The sequence below is a fragment of the Hypanus sabinus genome, chromosome 16, assembly GCF_030144855.1.
Source record: "Hypanus sabinus isolate sHypSab1 chromosome 16, sHypSab1.hap1, whole genome shotgun sequence".
NCBI classification, from domain to species: domain Eukaryota; kingdom Metazoa; phylum Chordata; class Chondrichthyes; order Myliobatiformes; family Dasyatidae; genus Hypanus; species Hypanus sabinus.
The window spans coordinates 26,770,496-26,787,969 of NC_082721.1; the positions used below are offsets into that span (position 1 = coordinate 26,770,496).

The window sequence follows — 17,474 nt, forward strand, 5'->3', positions numbered from 1 at the left end:
AACAGCAATGAAAATGTCAGTGATCATTTTGAATAATCAGATAGCAAGAGTACAGACCTCTTCAGCGAAATGTACTTTGTGAACCTGATACAGTCTGATTACCCTGAGTGTTAATGCCCTACACAGTTGAATCAAAACTAATCTTTGGATATATTGAGCAATCCCTGAAGTGTTCGTTATTACTTGTGAGAAAATCTCTGCTTTGAGCCAGCTTCTCTTAGCTGAGCTTCCATCTTTAGCTTTCTTCATTCTCCACTGCTGTTGCCAGTATCATACGTGCCTCCTGGCACCTTTGCTTCGACTTATCTCTGGAGGTTTCATCATATGATCTCCTGCCTCTAGCAGTCTCCTTCCCACTTTTCCACCCAATGTGTCTGTGCCTGTGACATCTACATCTGCAAAGCCAATTAAAAAACATTCATTCTTACCCACTGGATTAATCTTGACCAGCAGTCACAGAATACAAATAAACTTTTAGCCCAGTTCTTCAAAAGAACTCCCCAGTTAGTTCAACTACTTTTTACCCAGAGCCTTAGACAATTCATCCCTCATAACATTTTTGAATTTGCTTTGTCATCATTACAAGAGCACATTCCAGCTCACGACACATTCTTCTTCTCTGGGTCTTTCTCTTGATAATCTGTATCTATGGGTTACCAACACTTTTGCCACTAGTAAATGTGTATAGAAGTTCTTCAGTGTTTGCAAAATCAGCAGTCTACAGCAGCCAACAGAATTTTTCATTTGTCTATAACAGCCAGACAGGCGGATGGGCATTATATGCTTACTGTAGCTGAGAAATCTTTCCTCTGCACCACTGTCAATGCCGAAGAGAGAACTCAAAAGTGGGTTGGGAGGGTTGTGGCTTCAGCAAAGGGCAAAGGTAAACTTCTGATATGGACATCAGGCCGGAGCAGGATTGGCATAGTGGCTGAGGGGATGGAGGTTCACCTGAGGATGCGCCTGGGACAGCTAATGGATTTAGAAGATTATGAGAAGTTGACTAGTACTGCTGACTCAAGGAATCAATCTTAAAGTTAAGCGGATGGATCTGCAGTGCTGAAATCCACATACCAGATGCCTTTCACCTGACAATAAATCAATCGTCTCATGAGGGACCTGCACTGCATAAATTTAAAAAATCATAGGCAAGTGCAGCAAATCTCTATGTACTGTTACGTCAAATATGGAGAGGGCCAAGGGTAAAAATTGCAGACATTAATTATCTACATATTAAATCTCAGGTTTTCTTTCATGAAAAATAAGAATAGAAATTTAATCTTGTAGCAAACAATTACGCCAGCTAATGGAATTTCTCTCAAGCTTTGACACAGCTACAAACACTTCCAATCTCTAATATTATAACAAACATCAGTATTTGTAAAAAGATTCTTCTCCCAGAGAATCTGGAACAGCATCTCGGAGAATAATCTGTCTTGGATGCCAGTGAAAGATGCTCTTTCTCTGTCTCTCATTCTTTTTCTTTATTTTCCCTTATTTTTCTGTTTAACTCACTCAGTCCTTGCCCAGCTACCTCATTCTGAATTTTATACCTTTGCATTTTTTTTCAGATACTCCCGCTCGGTAACTCCAGAGATGACGTCATCCAAAAGAAAATGCTCCTGTGCACATGGAAGATTGCCACAGCATCATGATCATTAATCTAGAAATATGGGAAACAGCAGTTTCTTGGTTCACACTGTTACTGACAAAATATATTTAGATCCTGGTTCATGAATAAAATTAAAGGAGATGAAAGGGTAGCAGGTGTTAAAGTCACAAACATTTCACTTTTGGAGTCTCAGGACAAATTTATTCTTCAATTGGTCTGTGTTCTGTTTTCAATTTTAATTAGCTTCTTATTTCAGTGTCAAGAGGTTTGAGGCTCTTAGTTTCACTACTGATTGATACGACTATTTGACACTTCTTGAAATGCCTGAATTTGTAACTTGATGCTTCTATTAATCCATGTTTTCTCAATCATTCTCACCATGCCTTATTGCTGTAATCTCTTTCAGCTAACCAAGACCTCTACAGTTCTGGCCTCTCATTTATTCCACCAGTGATGATTGTGGCTTCAGCTACCCCAAACCTCTGCCGTCTCCTTAAAATGTTCCTTAAAATCTCTCTCCTTAGCTAAGCTTTATAACATCTGTCCTAGTATTCATACTTATCATTATTTTTGACTGCTAATGCTCTGTCAATGACCATAGGTGCATTTACTTCGTTAAAGGTGCTACATAATTCAAGTAGTTGCTTTTACTGAACGGCTCAACGTTCAGAGGACAATGCACCCAAAGCTCTCAAGTAAATTTGAGACAGATGGATCATTGAAAAATTCAGTACAGGTAACGTTATCTCCTACAGCACAACAAACTGACTGAACTGAGTACTTCAAATCATGTTACTTTTGAATAAATCAAAAATAGCATTTAAAGCAATCAAGTTTCACATTATTTGTTTGGAGAAGTTTCTCTGTGATGTAACAGAAGAACTGATGTCACACATCATTTGTAGTGGCTGCAATATACTGTAAAAGCTGTAAGGAAGAAATGATCCTGGCTTCTTATCAACCAGTTTAATCTAATCCCCATAATGGAAAAGATTGCTGAGGAACAGCAGGATGGGTTTAACAGCACATATCTATACAAACAGCTTTACCCAAGCTCAGAGGGTGGTGCTATTTTGGACCTTCTCCCCAAAAAGCTATGGCTGCCAAGGCTCAAGAGGGCTTTCAAGACGGTTTTGTGGAGTAGAGGTATTGAGGAATGTGAAGCAAAGGCTGGTGAATGGAGTGGAGATAAAAATCAGCTGTGGAGAGAAAATATTAGTCCAGGTCACATGGACCCAGTGTTGTTTATAAAGAAATCGACTTTCTACAATGTGCCATCTCTCTTTCAGTTACTTCTAGGATCTATCAACCCCCTTTATTATCTACAATTCTTCCACACCCCCCCCCCCCCAGTTCAATTTCATTCTCCTACAAACCATCAGCTTCTGATCTGCATGGGAATAGAGGCAATGACTCAGAGGTCCAAGTACTGATTGAATTGTCCCCCATCACCCTGTTCTTAATGATTACAGATAAAGCCTCTGGTCAGGAGGTAATCAGTGAAAATGGCAAGTGCACAGAAGCGATGCGTACCTATTGAATGGGTACTCATTACCATTGTTAGTCACAATTATCTACACTTGGTAATCTGGCAGTCACATGTACACGTTTTCATGTGAACAACCACTTTTGATGACCAAGTGGACCTCCTAGAAGTTGCCGGGCTTGAGTATTGAACAGTCTAGATGGTCTCCTCAATGGAGAATCTGAGCCCAGGCAGAGCTGTCAATGGGAAAATAATGTCTCAACTGAGGACTCCACAGGTTCTGCTTGCAAAATCTGCTGATAGTGTGGTCAGACTGCATCAAGCCCAGCTAGGATGAGAGTAACTGTGGAACTGCAAATGACCAATAATGACTATCTTAACTAAAAGATTTTTAGTTCCCAGAGTTACTCAGCAGCCTCCATTTGTGGTTACTGAGGCATTAGGAGGAAGTAAAGATATATGAAAGTGATGATCCTGCTACAGTTCTACTTGAATTGGATTTTGATGTTTTAAAGCCAGCTCCCAGAAAAATTTAATTGTAAATGAATTGTATTCAATCTTAATTGAAGATTTAAAAATGTTAAAATACTGATTTTTTTAAGATTGTAATTCAGGCATTTTAAAGTTCAAGTTATAGGTTATTATAAAAGGAGTACTTGATTAAAAGAAATGACTTGTCTTTAGTATTAATCCTTCCTACCTGTGAGGTTGTGTCAGTGTTGGTTATGCAGTCAAACATCACAAGTCAAACAATGTGCATTCTTGTAGGAGTGAAGGCATTGTTAATAGGAAAGAAGACTTCCATCCAATTTTATAGTGTAAGATGTGGAGAGGTCCCTTCAGTTAGATCTTAGATGGGATCAAAGTCAACATTCTTAACTATCTCGGGGTCAATGTTAAAAATGCCAGGATTCAAAGATATCACTGTGTGTTGCAGATTTTACATAAAAAGGCCACCCAAGCCAATTGGTCTGTCTGCAAGAAGCTGAGATTTTTAGACACTGATAGCAGGGTGTGTATTTCAGTTGCCACTTTTTTTACCAAAGGACTCTGCTGTTATCATTGATATGAGTGCAAAATTCTAGCATACTTCTTGCTCTCTTGGTAAAGTCTCTCAAGAAACTGGTCTCTACAATCACTGTGGGGGCTAGGAAACAGAACTGGAATGCCCAATGAGTTTTTACTGATGCCAGAAGGAAGTAGTTCCTGGACAATGACTCCATAATGAGAATTCTGGGGTTCAGTAAATTCCAACATTTTCCTGCTCTAGTTTCAATGACTTCTGTTGGGGATTACTGAGTTGTTTTGTGGATTATAAACTTTGGTGGTGGATTTTACTTCCTATCATTACGTTTCTCCATTTTATATCCTTGTTGTTTTAATATTTATAATAAATATCATTTCTTAATACTTCACATCTTCAACACATAAAATGATGCAAATAACATTACAGCTAACAAAATGATCTTCTTAACCATGGCTTCAGACTTGGAGTTGGTGGTTTTCCTCTGTGCTGTTTTATTTTATTAAATTTTATTACTTTTAACACGAGATGATATCTCATTGGTAGTTCCAGTAAATGAAATACTTTTAAGATTTGAAAGAAGTAATTGAGTGCCTGCTATATTTCAAGAAGCAGATCCTTCATTGGTCTTGAGAAACGCAGACTTTCCAATGTAATCAGACTTCAATTGGAAAAGAGTGATAATGTTTTTGCTAAATTGCCTGCAATGATTCCATTGACTTGGGTAGATAATTCACACCAACACTTCCAGTACAGCAGTGAGGCAGGGCCTATCACATCAACAACAAGGAGACACATCACAGGGTGTGCCAAATGCAACCACATAGATACCTGCCTAGCATATACAAGATAGTGCAGTATCACAGATTAAGACCACTCATCAAATGGCTGGACCCCAGAAAGACAAGCCTAGTGGATGAATGTTACATACAGATCGCTAGCTCAGTGAATACAGTGAAGGTTAAGTCATTTCTTAACTCAATTGTTGCATTCTCATCAGAAACAGTTTGTTATTTTAGACACATTTTGCTCAAAATGATCCCCTGTATATCCTGCACTTCCTCTGAGAATGCATTTGCTTGGGCCAGACTGTGGCAACACAGAGGTCTTGACAAGTACTGAAGAGATGCAAAACAACAATAGTTCCATCCTCAGGCAGAGTAGGAAGCTATCCTGGACACTGCAGGCAGGGAAAGGTGACTCCAAGGAATAACTTTATGCACTAATCCAGTGTCTCTGACAGATCTTCCTCACTGGACTATCCACTGGATTCGATCTCTTCAGAATCATATTTGAAGTCCTGAAGAATCTCATTGATTGCCTCAATGGTTTTATTAATCCTGGAGAAAGTGATAAACATTTAGAAAAATCAGAACTGGGGAGAAGGACTCATCAGTGCTGTGACCACTTTGACTGCAGGTTCTACAGGCTGCCCTCTACAGGCTTGTTAAAGCAGCAGTACATCACATGCTTAGTCAGTATGTAAAAGCAAGCTATTTGGAAGTGCAACACACACAAAATGCTGGTAGAACACAGCAGGCTAGGCAGCATCTATAGGGAGAAGCGATGTCGACGTTTCGGGCCGAGACCAGCATCTGCAGATTTCCTCGTATTTGGAAGTGCAGTGCTTTGTAACAAAATTCAATGATACCAAGAGCCTTGTGCAGATACCAAGGTGAGAGAGAGGTAGTTTCTAGGGTAAGTGGAGAATGAATGGAAGAGGAAATCCTGGCTGCTTCTCCCCAACCATTACCAATTCATCTATCTCAGCCCAGTGGGTACTGATGACAGTTACAATCAAGAGCACTTATCATGGCTGACAACATGATAAATAATATACAATTCAGCATTGTTGTTTTGAGAAACATCCAGAGGTGACAGTTTGAATTATGAAGGTCTGTCCTAAGTTGACTAAGGTTATCACTGGGAAGTTGATTTGCCCATTCAATCCTCACCTAACATCGAGTCAGGAAAAGGATCCTAGGACGCACTCTTTGTCTGGACCAGGGCATGGAGAAAGGAGGGGGAGTGCAGCAAGACATAGCAAAGTGTGTCAAGCAGTAGCACCTTCACTTTTGTTAGAAGGTCATGGGTATACCTCCTGCTTCTATATATAGTTTATGTCTTAGAAACAGACTATTTGGTCTGGTTAGTTTGTTCTGGTGATTTTCCTCCTCATAAATAATCATTTCCCAACCTATCAACATATATTCTGTTCTTCACTTTCTTATATTTTTATCAAACTTCATTTCAAATGCATCCATGTAGAGAGCTTCAACTATTCACATCATGTTTCATGTTATCAACAATCATTGGGGAAGGGTTTCACCTGAATTTCAACTAGACTTTTTAGTGACTGCCTTGCATTTAAAATCAGAGCCCTAGTTTTAATGTGTGCCATTAATTTCAACTCATTAAACCCCTCCATGATATTACCCCCATTACAGTACATCACAGAATTGGCTTTCTTCTAACAGTGACAATTGGAATCATATCTTTGTCGTTCAGTCCAAGCTTTAGGAAACAATGGTTTCCTTTAAACCTGAGTCCTGAGAGCTCAAGGTACTCACTGCCCCAACCATCAGCTCACGGAGTGGCAGCCAGATTCAGTGGTTGGGGTCAAGCAGGCCAGGACATGGGCAAGTGTGCACAAGGCAGCCAACCTCGGAAAAGGTGTATGATGCAATATTCCCACCTGTGCTTCAGTTCCCGAGCTTCCTCCTCGTATGTTTCATTCCCTGGATGGTCCAATGCATTCTGTTTGGCAAGTTGTAGTTGAGCTGTCTGGAGGACGAGAACAGAAGTATGAACTTTACCTCTCCAAATCACATTGTCCTTTCCTTAGGATACTAGACACATTCACTTTTCTCAGTTATACTGTACTAATTCAGGAATGTCCACGAGAAAGCAGAATGAGCACTCATGGCCTCATTCCCATGAGGCTGGCTAGCCAAATGACAGCAGCTTGGGCTTCAACAATCTCACGAGCAGTGAGAAGATCTAATTTTTGCCTAATGTCAGCTCAATCAAAATGGAAAATGAATGGTGCCATGCTGAGGTGGGCTGAGGGAAGATTCCCCAGGTTTGCTGCTTGGTATCTGCAATGTACTGACCCACATATGACGATGTTAGATGGAGCCAGAAGATAATCTGCTGAAGGTACTCAGCGGATCCAACAGATTGCCTGGTGCTGCATATTCAGCATCTGCAGTTTCTTGTGTCTCTAGAAGACAATTTCATAATTGTGCTTTTTAAACAACAACAATGAATTAATCTGAGTTAAGCAACACACACAAAATGCTGGAGGAACTCAGCAGGCCAAGTAGCGTCTATGGAAATAAAATACAGTTGACATTTCAGGCCGAGACGCTTCGGCAAGACTGATCTGATCTGCTTGTTTTTTCACTATTGATCTACAAGTTTTAACACTGCAAGTATTTATGCTTTTCCTGCCTTCTCAAACAGATCATTTCAGGTCACTGTGACTTGCGTCCAAAAGAAAATCCTAATCTTCCACGTGGTTCTTTTGGTGATCACCCTAACGCTGTCTTCTGGTTACTAACCCTCCTCCTAAGAGAAATAATATGTCCTTACTTACTCTTTCAAAATCTATCCTTTGTTTCTACTGTTTATAAACAATTGCCTCTCCCTGTATTCTCCCAACATCACCTTTCCCTCAAACTCCACACATACCCACAGTATCTCACAACTATCCCTCTTCCTTCATAACACCCCAACACCTTACCATCACCAGTTTCTCCTGCTCCCGTTCCTGAATTCTTTCAATGTGTTTTGAGAGGTCTGGGCGGTCGAACTCCTCATGAAATCGATCCCTGAGATGAATCACTTCCTTTGAGATGCGGTTAAAGGCCTGTGTGATTTCATGTACAAGTTGCCGGTATCTGATGAAGTCATAATGAGGAGCTGAGCGGAGATAAGCCTGGTGTCCTCTGGAACAGAGAGCAGTTAAAATGATCATAGATGCCTGTGGTTTTTTAAACACCAGTTTTCCAGCAATCATGAGGTACCCTGCCTCTGGTTCTCTTCTGTTAGCTGAGATCAGTGGAGGTAAAGCCTAGGGGAGCTCTGGTAAAATGCAGGGGGATACAGTAGAGTGTGGAAGAGGGTGGTGGGATGGAGGAAGGAAGTGTTGGGGGGGGGCAAGAAGGAGGTCAGAATGGAAGTGGGAGCTGGGTGGGGTTGGGGAAATGCCACAGATTGAGTGCAGGGGAGAAGTAAATCAGTAGAGCAAGGGTTCCTAACCTTTTTAATGCTATGGACCCCTAACATTAACCAACGGGTCTATGGACCTCAGGTTCAGAACCCCTGCTCTAGAGGCTGGTGTGGGATGGGGGGAGTCCAGAGAAAGGGTGGGGTGGGATGCAGTGGGGAACCCTATAAAGAGGGTTGGGTGGGAAACTCCACAGAAAAGGTGGGATGGAGTGGAATGTGGTAGAGAGCTCCAGAGAAAGGGTGGGTTAGGGATGGGGATCTCCAGAGAGAGGGTGGGGAAAATAGGGATGGTTTGGGAGGCAGGAAGCATGCTAAAGCGAGTGGGAGGGGTAGGGAGAAGGGTAAAGATGGAGGCCGGTGGAGTTGTGGTGGGGAAGAAGGCAGCTGAGGCTGGGATGGGAAAGAGGGAGAGCAGATTGTGGGAGGAAGCAAGGATTACCAAAGGACGCAAGGTAATGGGCACTTTTTGGGGAAAAATAGGTTAGAAACATGAAATTCAGAGATTGGGAATGTGAAAATGGGTTAAAGAAAAGGGCAAATGATGAACTAGGAGGTTGAGAAGCAGAGAGAAATTGCAAATGAAAGACAAACATAAGCATGGCAGAGAGCAAGTGGGTGATCAGATGGAGAATGAACAAAGAATGTGAGTGATATGCAGATAAAATGTCAGAGTTAAGAATAAGAAAAAAAGCAACAAATATTCTAAGTGAGAGTGAAATGCAAAACTTGTAGAAACCAAGTTGAATGATTAGACGATTTAAAGATTAAACCAGAACTGTAAGTGATTTCTGCTGCCTGTTACAGCATGTCAGTCATGCACCTTTCAGTATAATTACTCCTTTTGTGTCCAACTTGTTTAACTTCTATAAATAAAGTTGTTTAATTGATTTGGAATGTGAGCCCAGTTGCATGTTTAATAACGCAGCAGATACTAGCTTGTGATCTCAAGATCTGTTGGGATGGAAGATCTGACAGATAAAAGTTGACTTGGGGGAAAAGGAGACAAATTTCTTAAAATGCGGCTGCTTTGGTAATGCAGATATTCCTATGAGAGAGAGACACGCGCCAAAACCAAAGTACAATCCATACAGGAATGAAAGGGGAAACTGGGAATTTGTCTTTTTTAAGTGATTAAAGAAATTTGTAGGGTATATTTACTTACAAATCAAACAGCCTATAAGCTTCAACACGCTCCTCCTGTAGGGTATACAGGCTCCGCACCAACGCTGTCAGACTACTTGCATTCTATGACCAAAACAAAAGAAATGATTAGTAAGATGCACGATGCAAATGGAGAGCTTTCAGCTCGTCACATTTGGGCTGGTTTCTTGAAAATGCTATTTACCTGGTCTTACTTGCTCACTTCAACCAGAACTGTCCTAATATTAGCTCTCTCGGTACCAATCCAATTTTCCTTTTAAAGTTACTGTTGAGTAAATTCCCAACAATTTTTGAGGTAAAAAAATTCCAGATTATAAATCATTTCACAAAACACTTTTTCCTTGTTTTCCAACTGGGGCTCATTTGCCAAACACTAAAATCTACATAAACTTGTGTTTCTAGTGTCTTTCATCATCACAAGATGCCTCAAAACACTTTCGAGCCAATTATGTACTTTTAGTGGGGTAACCATTGACCATAAGACCAATGCGCAGATTTAGGCTGTTCGGCCCACTAGTCTGCCCACCATTCCATCGTGGCTGACTTATTATCCCTCTCAACCCCATTCTCTTGCCTGCTCAAGTAACCTTCGATGCACTGATTAATGAAGTACCTACCGAGGTCTGCCTTAAGTATACCTAACGACTTGGCCTGTACAGCCATGTGTGGCAAAGAGTTCCATAGGTTCACCACCCTCTGGCTTAAGAAAAATTTCCTCATCTCTGTTGCAAATGTACATCCCTTAATTCTGAGGCTGTGCCCTCTGGTCCTAGACTCCTCCACTAAAGGAAACATCCTCTCCATATGAACTCTAGCCAGACCTTTCAATATCTGATGAGATTGCCCCTCATTCTTCTGAACTCCAATGGGCACAAACCCAGAGCCATCAAACACTCCTCGTATCTTAACTCCTTCATTCCAGGAATTATTCTTGTGAACCTCCTCTGGACTCTCTCCAATGGCAGCACATCCCTTCATGGATAAGGTGCTCAGAGACCACCCAGAAATCTGATGGCAGAAGGGAAAAAGCTGCTCCTGTAGCGGGTCCTGTAGCTCCTCCCTGATGGTAGCAACAAGAAGGCATATCCTGGATCGTGGGAGTCAAAAAGATGGATGGTGCCTCCAGTCACCATACCAGGAGGCGATGGGTAACCAATCAGTTCAGCCATGATGTCACTCTTCTTGAAGTAATTACACTCACTCCTCCTCTCAGTCTTATCTCACCCCATTTCTACCATGAAAAAATGCAGAGGAAATTTAGGTGCTATATATCGTTTTTACAGAGCGGAAATAGCACCTTTTGGCCCTTACAGCCATGCTGCCCAGCAATCCCTTGATTTAATCCCATCTAATCAGGGGACAACCTACAATGACCTATCAAACAGTATGTCTTTGGACCACAGGAGGAAACCCAGGCGGTCACAGGGAGATGATGCAAACTCCTCATAGGCAGCGGTGGGAATTGAACCCGGTTTGCCTGTACTGTAAAGCATTGTGCTAACCACTACACATGCCACTGATGAGCCTGTAAATAGCCATGTGATTTAGTAGAAAGAACTTGCTCCACTGATTAATGAGATATTAGCCGAGCTCATTGTAACCTCAACAACATGGTAATCCATTTCAGTTGGAAAAAGGTATGAAAGATTGAAAGAGTTGGTGTTGAGAAAATGTTTGGGTGTTCTTTGACACAAACTCCTAAAAGATTAATGTGCAGGTTTAGCACAAACACACACAGCAAGTTGGCCTTTATTATTAGAAGGGGATCCCAGTATAACATTTACAGAGACAGGTGTGTAAAAAGGGCCCGAAGGATCACTGGGGACCCAAGTCACCCCAACCACAAACAGCTGCAGCCATCTGGGAAACGGTACCACAGCATAAAAACCAGGACCAACAGGCTCCGGGACAACTCCTTCTACCAGGCCATCAGACTGATTAACTCATGCTGATACAACTGTATTTCTATGCTATATACATTCTATTTATTACAAACTACCATAAAGTGCACGTCGCAGCGTGAAGATTTTTACCCTTCGTGTATGTGAGGGATGTAAGAAATAAAGTCAATTAAATTCTTGCTCAATTATATAACATCTGGTGAAACAACTTCTGGGATGCATGTTTAGGTGCGATTTCTTGACTGACAGGAGGTTATTTTTGCTATAGACTCGTGGCATAGAGAGAGTGCAATGAAGGTTCAAAGATTGAAAGCTGGGATGAGGAATTTATCATATGTATTGATGTGCAGCATATTCTCCAAACATTTCAGCACGAGGTGGTCTTATTAAAATGTACAAGATTCTCCCAGAGCTTGACAGGGTAGATACCGGGAATATCCATCACCTAGCGGGCGTGCGTAGACCCTGGAATCATTGTCTCAGAATATGGGGTCATCCATGCCAGAAAGAAATGAAAATTCCCTACTCAGAGGAGATGTGGAGGTTTGGTTTCTCGGGACATTCAATGGATTTTTTTTTGGATATTAAAGAAATCTATGGGTCCTTCAGGGAAGCGGTACTGAGATACGGCCGTCATCTGATGGAGGGGCGGACAAACCTTGAGGCACCAAACGGGCTGAATGGCCTAATTCTCCTCCTATGTTTTATAAACAGAATGCACCTGTTTGATTTTTCTCGTTCTGCCTGCCCCTTCTCCATCGCTTTCCTTCCAACCCTGCACCCGTGAACCTCGTTCCCTCGCCGATCTCCGGGGGAGGGGGTGAAGCTTCCAAGACCCTAAAGGAGCGGGGTAACTGGATCCATGGTGTGACGGAACCCCACTACCCACTGCAGGCCTTACTCACCATAGCGCCTGCCCCTTGCCTGCTCCCGATTAGCCACAGGGGAGGAGCTGAAGCCGGGCGTTGGAATTCCGGCCAGGCCGGCCTCCCCACACAGCACCGCCGCCGCCCTCAGCGCGGTACTACGTCACATCGGGACCTCCACCGGCAGCGCCACCGCCGGCAGGCGGAGTCACTGCAGCCCAGTGGATGCAGCCCCAACAGCACCGCCAAGGCGAACTCCTGTTACTGCAGCAAAGTCATCCTTGTGCCGTCTGGCGCGTTCATCACTGCGCTACAACAGCGCGACTGCGCCTCTACAGGCCGGCAGGCGAACTGCACAGCAGAGCGTGCTCCCACGATCACACCACGACGGATGGGGCCGAAGGGTCGGTTATCGCCTCCAGCCAACGAAGCCGTGTTAGGACATCCACGCAGCCCAAATGTCTACTGAAGGTAGTTCCATGTCCCCGTATTTGGCCCACATCCCTCTAACTTTCCGCTCGATGTATTTGTCGAAATATCGTTTTAGACATTTTAGTAATTCTATCTGCCTCCACTATTTCATTTCAAATACCCTCATTGTGAAAAAAATGGCTCTCTGGTCTCTTTAAATTTTTTCCCTTCTCCCCTTAATTCTGTAATTTTGAGAGCGGCTACAACAGGAAAATGATTGTAACCGTTCACCTTCATGTATGGTTTTCATGATTTCATAAACGTCTACAAGGGCAACCCTCAGCCTCCTGCACTCCAGGGGGAAAAATAAAGTCTCAGCTCACCAGTGTCTCCTGAGAGTCAATTCCCAGTCCTGGCAACATCATTATGAAATATTTTCATGCTGTCTATCTGTGCCCCCTCTTCCAGTGAACTCTGCACCTGTAACATCTGGTCACTCTTCTATAGCACTTTCCAAGGCCGTACCATTTCTTGAGTAACTTACCAAAGGTACAAATCTCGCTATTATCCGAGTTAAATTCCATTTGCCCTTCTCTGACCCACTTCCCAAGTTGGTCACGATGCCCTTGTAAACTTGGTTAATCCTCTTCACTATCCGCTACCCCACCCGTTCTGGTGCCATTCACAAAAATGTGGATAACATTGTCATCAGTATAAAAGGTGACAAACAGCAGCAGACTCTGCACCAAACTCTCGGACATATTACTGGTTACAGGGCGCCAATCTGAAAAACCCTCTGCTTTACCCTCTGCTTCCTTCTACTGAGTTAGTTTTGTATCCACTTAGCTGGCTCACCCTGGATTTCATGTGATCAATCATTCTAGACTGGCTACCATGCAGGACCTTGTCAAAATCCTTGTTAAAATGAATTTTGGCCCTGTCTACAACCCTGCCCTTGTCAATGTCCTTGGTCACCTTTTCAAAAACAAATCATATCCATGAGACTTGATTTTCCATGCAAAAAATTATGCTGACTGTCTTCAATCAGTTTTTTCCAAATTCTGATGGTCCCACCACTGATGGGCTAGAGATCTCTGGCTTGTCTTTCTTAAATAAAGGCAGAATATTAATTACCTTCCAGTCTTCTGGCATCTCAGCCATGACTAAGGAACTTACAACTATCTCTGTCAGAATTCATGCAATTTCTTCTTAGGTTCCCACAATGGTCAGTTCATGGGATTTATCCACCTCATTATGCAATAAGATTACAAAAGAGGAATTGCTGGCAATGTGGACCTTCTCCACAGTAAATACAGATGAGAAATATTCATGAAATCTAACCTGTCTCATGTGACTCCACACATAAACAGTTACATTGACCATTAAGGAGACAATTGGCTCCCTAATAACCCTTGTGCTCTAAATGTGCTTGGAGAATCTCTTGGGATTGTCCTTATCTGTCAGAGCTATCCTTCTGATGTTCCTCTTGTAAACTCAGGGGATCCCAGCTGCCTGTACCCATCATGAATCATTTTTCTTCTGAGAAGACCCTCAATATCCTTCATCAACTGAAGTTCTCTCTCAACAGATAAACTGGGCTGATGATCAAGTGAGGACCATCTGAGGCTAGATTCTGAGTGGGATGGAGAATTAACAAGGGATGGGCAACTGGAGGCTCAGAGTCAGTCCTGCAGGTGTTCGGCATGTTAGTTGCTCCCCATCTGTATTTAGATTCTCGGATATAAAGGGGGCCACCTTTAACACACTAAATTAGAAGGATTGCTTTGATCCTGGATGAAGGGAAGGGGAGAGGCAAAAGGGCAGGTGTTGCATCTTCCATGGTTGCACAGGAACGTGCTGAGAGAAGAGGAGTGGCTTGTAGAGATGAAAAAATCAGACAGGGATGCATGCTGTGTAGTGGTAAATGTAGCACTTTACAGTGCCACTGATCGGAAGATTGGGTTCAATTTCCTGCTGAGAGTACAGGAAAGGTATGTTTCTGTTAGGAAGGAAGAATGGGGATGGAAAGATAAGAGAACCTTGTATGTCCAGAGAGGTGATGGATTTAGTCGAGAAGAAAAAGGAGCAGTATGCATAGTGTTACGGATTCAGGCAACAAATAAATATATGAGTTAGGCAAGGGTTTATATAACAAATAACACGTTTATTAATCACTGAAAACAAACCCCCCCCAAAATTAAACAAACACTAACGTAACCGGAAATCAGCTGCTGTGCGGCAGCTGCATCTTAAAGCGATGCAGCTCAAACAGTTCTTAAAGCGATGTTGCAAAAACAGTTCTTTAAAGTAGTATTGCCAAAAGTTCAAAAATGCTCACAGTCCATTTAAAAGGAGAGACTTTATAGGACGATTTAAATTCTCTTTCACGTTGTTTTGCTTCGATCCCCGACGTCGAACTTTTCCCACAAAGAATTTACGAAACGTAACGGTTTAAAGGCACTGACCTTTCCTTTATCTCACTGTCCTCAATCTTTTCTGCTATCCCGCAGAGATTAACATGAGGACAGTCAACGAATTCCTTCTGAATAAGGATCAAACAAGGTCGAACCCGTTTCACTGTCGAAAATTGATTCTCCTCGATCTTTAACTCCCGAACTCCGATCTTCACTCTCCGCTGATTCTCAACTAGCAGTATTGTAAAGAAACTGCTGGCAATGACCTTTTAAACTTTAGGCATTATAGTTTAATAATCATCCTTCAACTAAACTGCGTCATCACATTAAATCACGCAGTGGCATGAAGTCAACATGGCAAATCCAGCCACGAACTGCCCCCCCCCCCCACAGGGTGGGGTCTTCCTTTTATACCCTGTAAAAAAAACCTGTCACATGATCTCTACTGGTGGGAAAATGACATCACTCCACCATCACAAGACCATTACCTCAAGTCCAGTATAGCTTCAACCCCAGTCACATGACAAGGGTACCACTGTCACGTGTCACGAGTACGTAACACCTCCCTCCAAAAAAAACCATTTTTGGTCTGACAAGCACGAAAATTTTAACAATTGCTTACAAGAAAAACAAATGTATAAATTTTATAATATACATAATATATAATACCATCATATAACAGCTTATAACTCACAATACAGTAGGAGTGTTACAATTGAAAAAAAACCACTCCATAAAAAAATTACCTTGTACATTCAACATCGAGATAGACAATCAGCAACCACATTATCTTTACCTTTAATATGAGTTATCACAATATTGTACTCTTGTAACATCAAACTCCAATTTAATAATCTTTTGTTTTTGTTTTTCATCTTACTCAGAAAAACTAACGGATTATGATCAGTGTAAACAATGAGTGGTTTTTGAGTTGTACCAACATATACCTGAAAATATTCTAAAGCTAAAACAAGAGATAACAATTCTTTCTCTATTGTTGAATAGTTTATTTGATGCTTATTAAATTTCTTAGAAAAGTAAGCTACTGGATGATCAACCTCATCACCCTCATTCCTTTGCATTAACACTGCGCCCACAGCCTCATCACTAGCATCTACAGCTAATGAAAAAGGTTTTTCAAAGACAGGTGCCTTAAGCACAGGTTGCTGACATATCATTATTTTCAATTTTTCAAATGCTTCTTGACAAGGCACTATCCACACAAACTTCACATTCTTCTGCAGAAGGTTAGTTAATGGAAGGGCAACATTAGCAAAATTCTTACAAAATTTTCTATAATATCCTACCATTCCCAAAAATCTTCTGAGAGTTTTTTCCCTGTTGGAGTGGAAATCTCTAAAATTGCCCGAACTTTTGCCTGAACAGGAGCTACCTTACCTTGACCCACAACATAAACAAGGTAAGTCACAGTGGCATGTCCAAATTCACTCTTAGCTAAATTAATAGTTAAGTTAGCTTTTGAAAGCCTTTCAAACAATTTCTCCACCGCAATAATGTGTGCTTCCCAAGTATCATTTCCTGTCACTAAATCATCAATATAAGCATCAGTATCTTTCAATCCCTGAATCACAGAGTTAATCATCCTCTGGAAAGTACCTGGGGCATTCTTCATCCCAAATGGAAGAACATTATACTCATATAACCCAGATGGAGTTACAAATGCATAAATCTCTCTACCTCTGTCCATTAATGGAACACACCAATACCCTTTCAATAAATCAATCTTTGTAAGGAACTTTGCTTTTCCAACTTTATCTACACAGTCATCTACTCTAGGAATTGGATATGCATCTGTTTTTGTTACAGCATTCACCTTCCTATAGTCCGTACAAAACCTAATACTAACATCTGGTTTTGGCACCATAACACATGGTGAACTCCAATTCGAGTTAGAATGTCTAATAATATTATTCTCTAACATATATCCAATTTCTTTCCAGCAAGTTCACATTTTTCTATGTTCATCCTATATGGATGTTGTTTAATAGGTTTGGCATCTCCAATATCTACATCATGTGAAGCTATAGTAGTCCTTCTCAGAACATCTGGAAACAACTCCTTATATTTAAAAATTAATTCCTTCATTTGTTGTTTCATTAGCTGTAAATGTGCTAATTTCTCATCAATATTTTCCAGAATGGTTGAATTTGGTAACCTAACAGAAACAATGTTGGATATAGAATGAAATTCAGATGAATCATCTATCATATTCCTAGTTAAATCAAACTCATTCTCACTAACCACAACAGTCACAGTATCAGATTGTTTCTCATAATATGGTTTTATCATTTTTATACGGCAAAGTTGTGTTGACCTTCTACGATCTGGAGTTTTTATCACGTAAT

General features: G+C 41.5%; 2 protein-coding genes across 4 annotated transcripts in view; one reads left to right on the forward strand and one right to left on the reverse strand.

The window, feature by feature from the left end:
• The window catches only part of crlf1b (cytokine receptor-like factor 1b), a 42,633-nt gene extending 37,559 nt beyond the window's left edge, over positions 1–5,074 (forward strand). For both annotated transcript variants that reach the window (XM_059991377.1, XM_059991376.1), the window contains exon 9: positions 1,572–5,074. In XM_059991377.1, coding sequence (XP_059847360.1) covers positions 1,572–1,588 — 17 coding nt within the window. In that variant the 3' untranslated portion in view covers positions 1,589–5,074. The remainder of the gene's footprint in view (positions 1–1,571) is intronic.
• rex1bd (required for excision 1-B domain containing) lies at positions 7–12,475 on the reverse strand. 2 transcript variants are annotated; one of them, XM_059991379.1, is made up of 5 exons: positions 12,323–12,475; positions 9,518–9,600; positions 7,868–8,072; positions 6,818–6,906; positions 7–395 (listed from the first exon to the last, which is right to left on the reverse strand). In XM_059991379.1, the coding sequence occupies exons 1-5, from the start codon at positions 12,323–12,325 to the stop codon at positions 236–238; spliced, it is 540 nt and encodes a 179-aa protein (XP_059847362.1). In that variant the 5' UTR covers positions 12,326–12,475; the 3' UTR covers positions 7–235. The 2 variants fall into 2 exon arrangements, with proteins under 2 accessions (XP_059847362.1, XP_059847363.1); XM_059991380.1 differs by lacking the exon at positions 7–395 and adding an exon at positions 5,222–5,462 and having other exon boundaries at positions 12,323–12,474.
• Positions 12,476–17,474: the final 4,999 nt, after the last annotated feature.

Excerpts from the sequence above, each read along its gene's own strand:
- rex1bd (XM_059991379.1), bottom strand. Across the intron at positions 6,907-7,867 it reads AGCAGGAGAAACTGGTGATG|ACAGCTCAACTACAACTTGC; the intron begins GTAAGGTGTTGG and ends CTCGTCCTCCAG. Across the intron at positions 396-6,817 it reads GCTCGGGAACTGAAGCACAG|ATGTAGATGTCACAGGCACA; the intron begins GTGGGAATATTG and ends TTGGCTTTGCAG.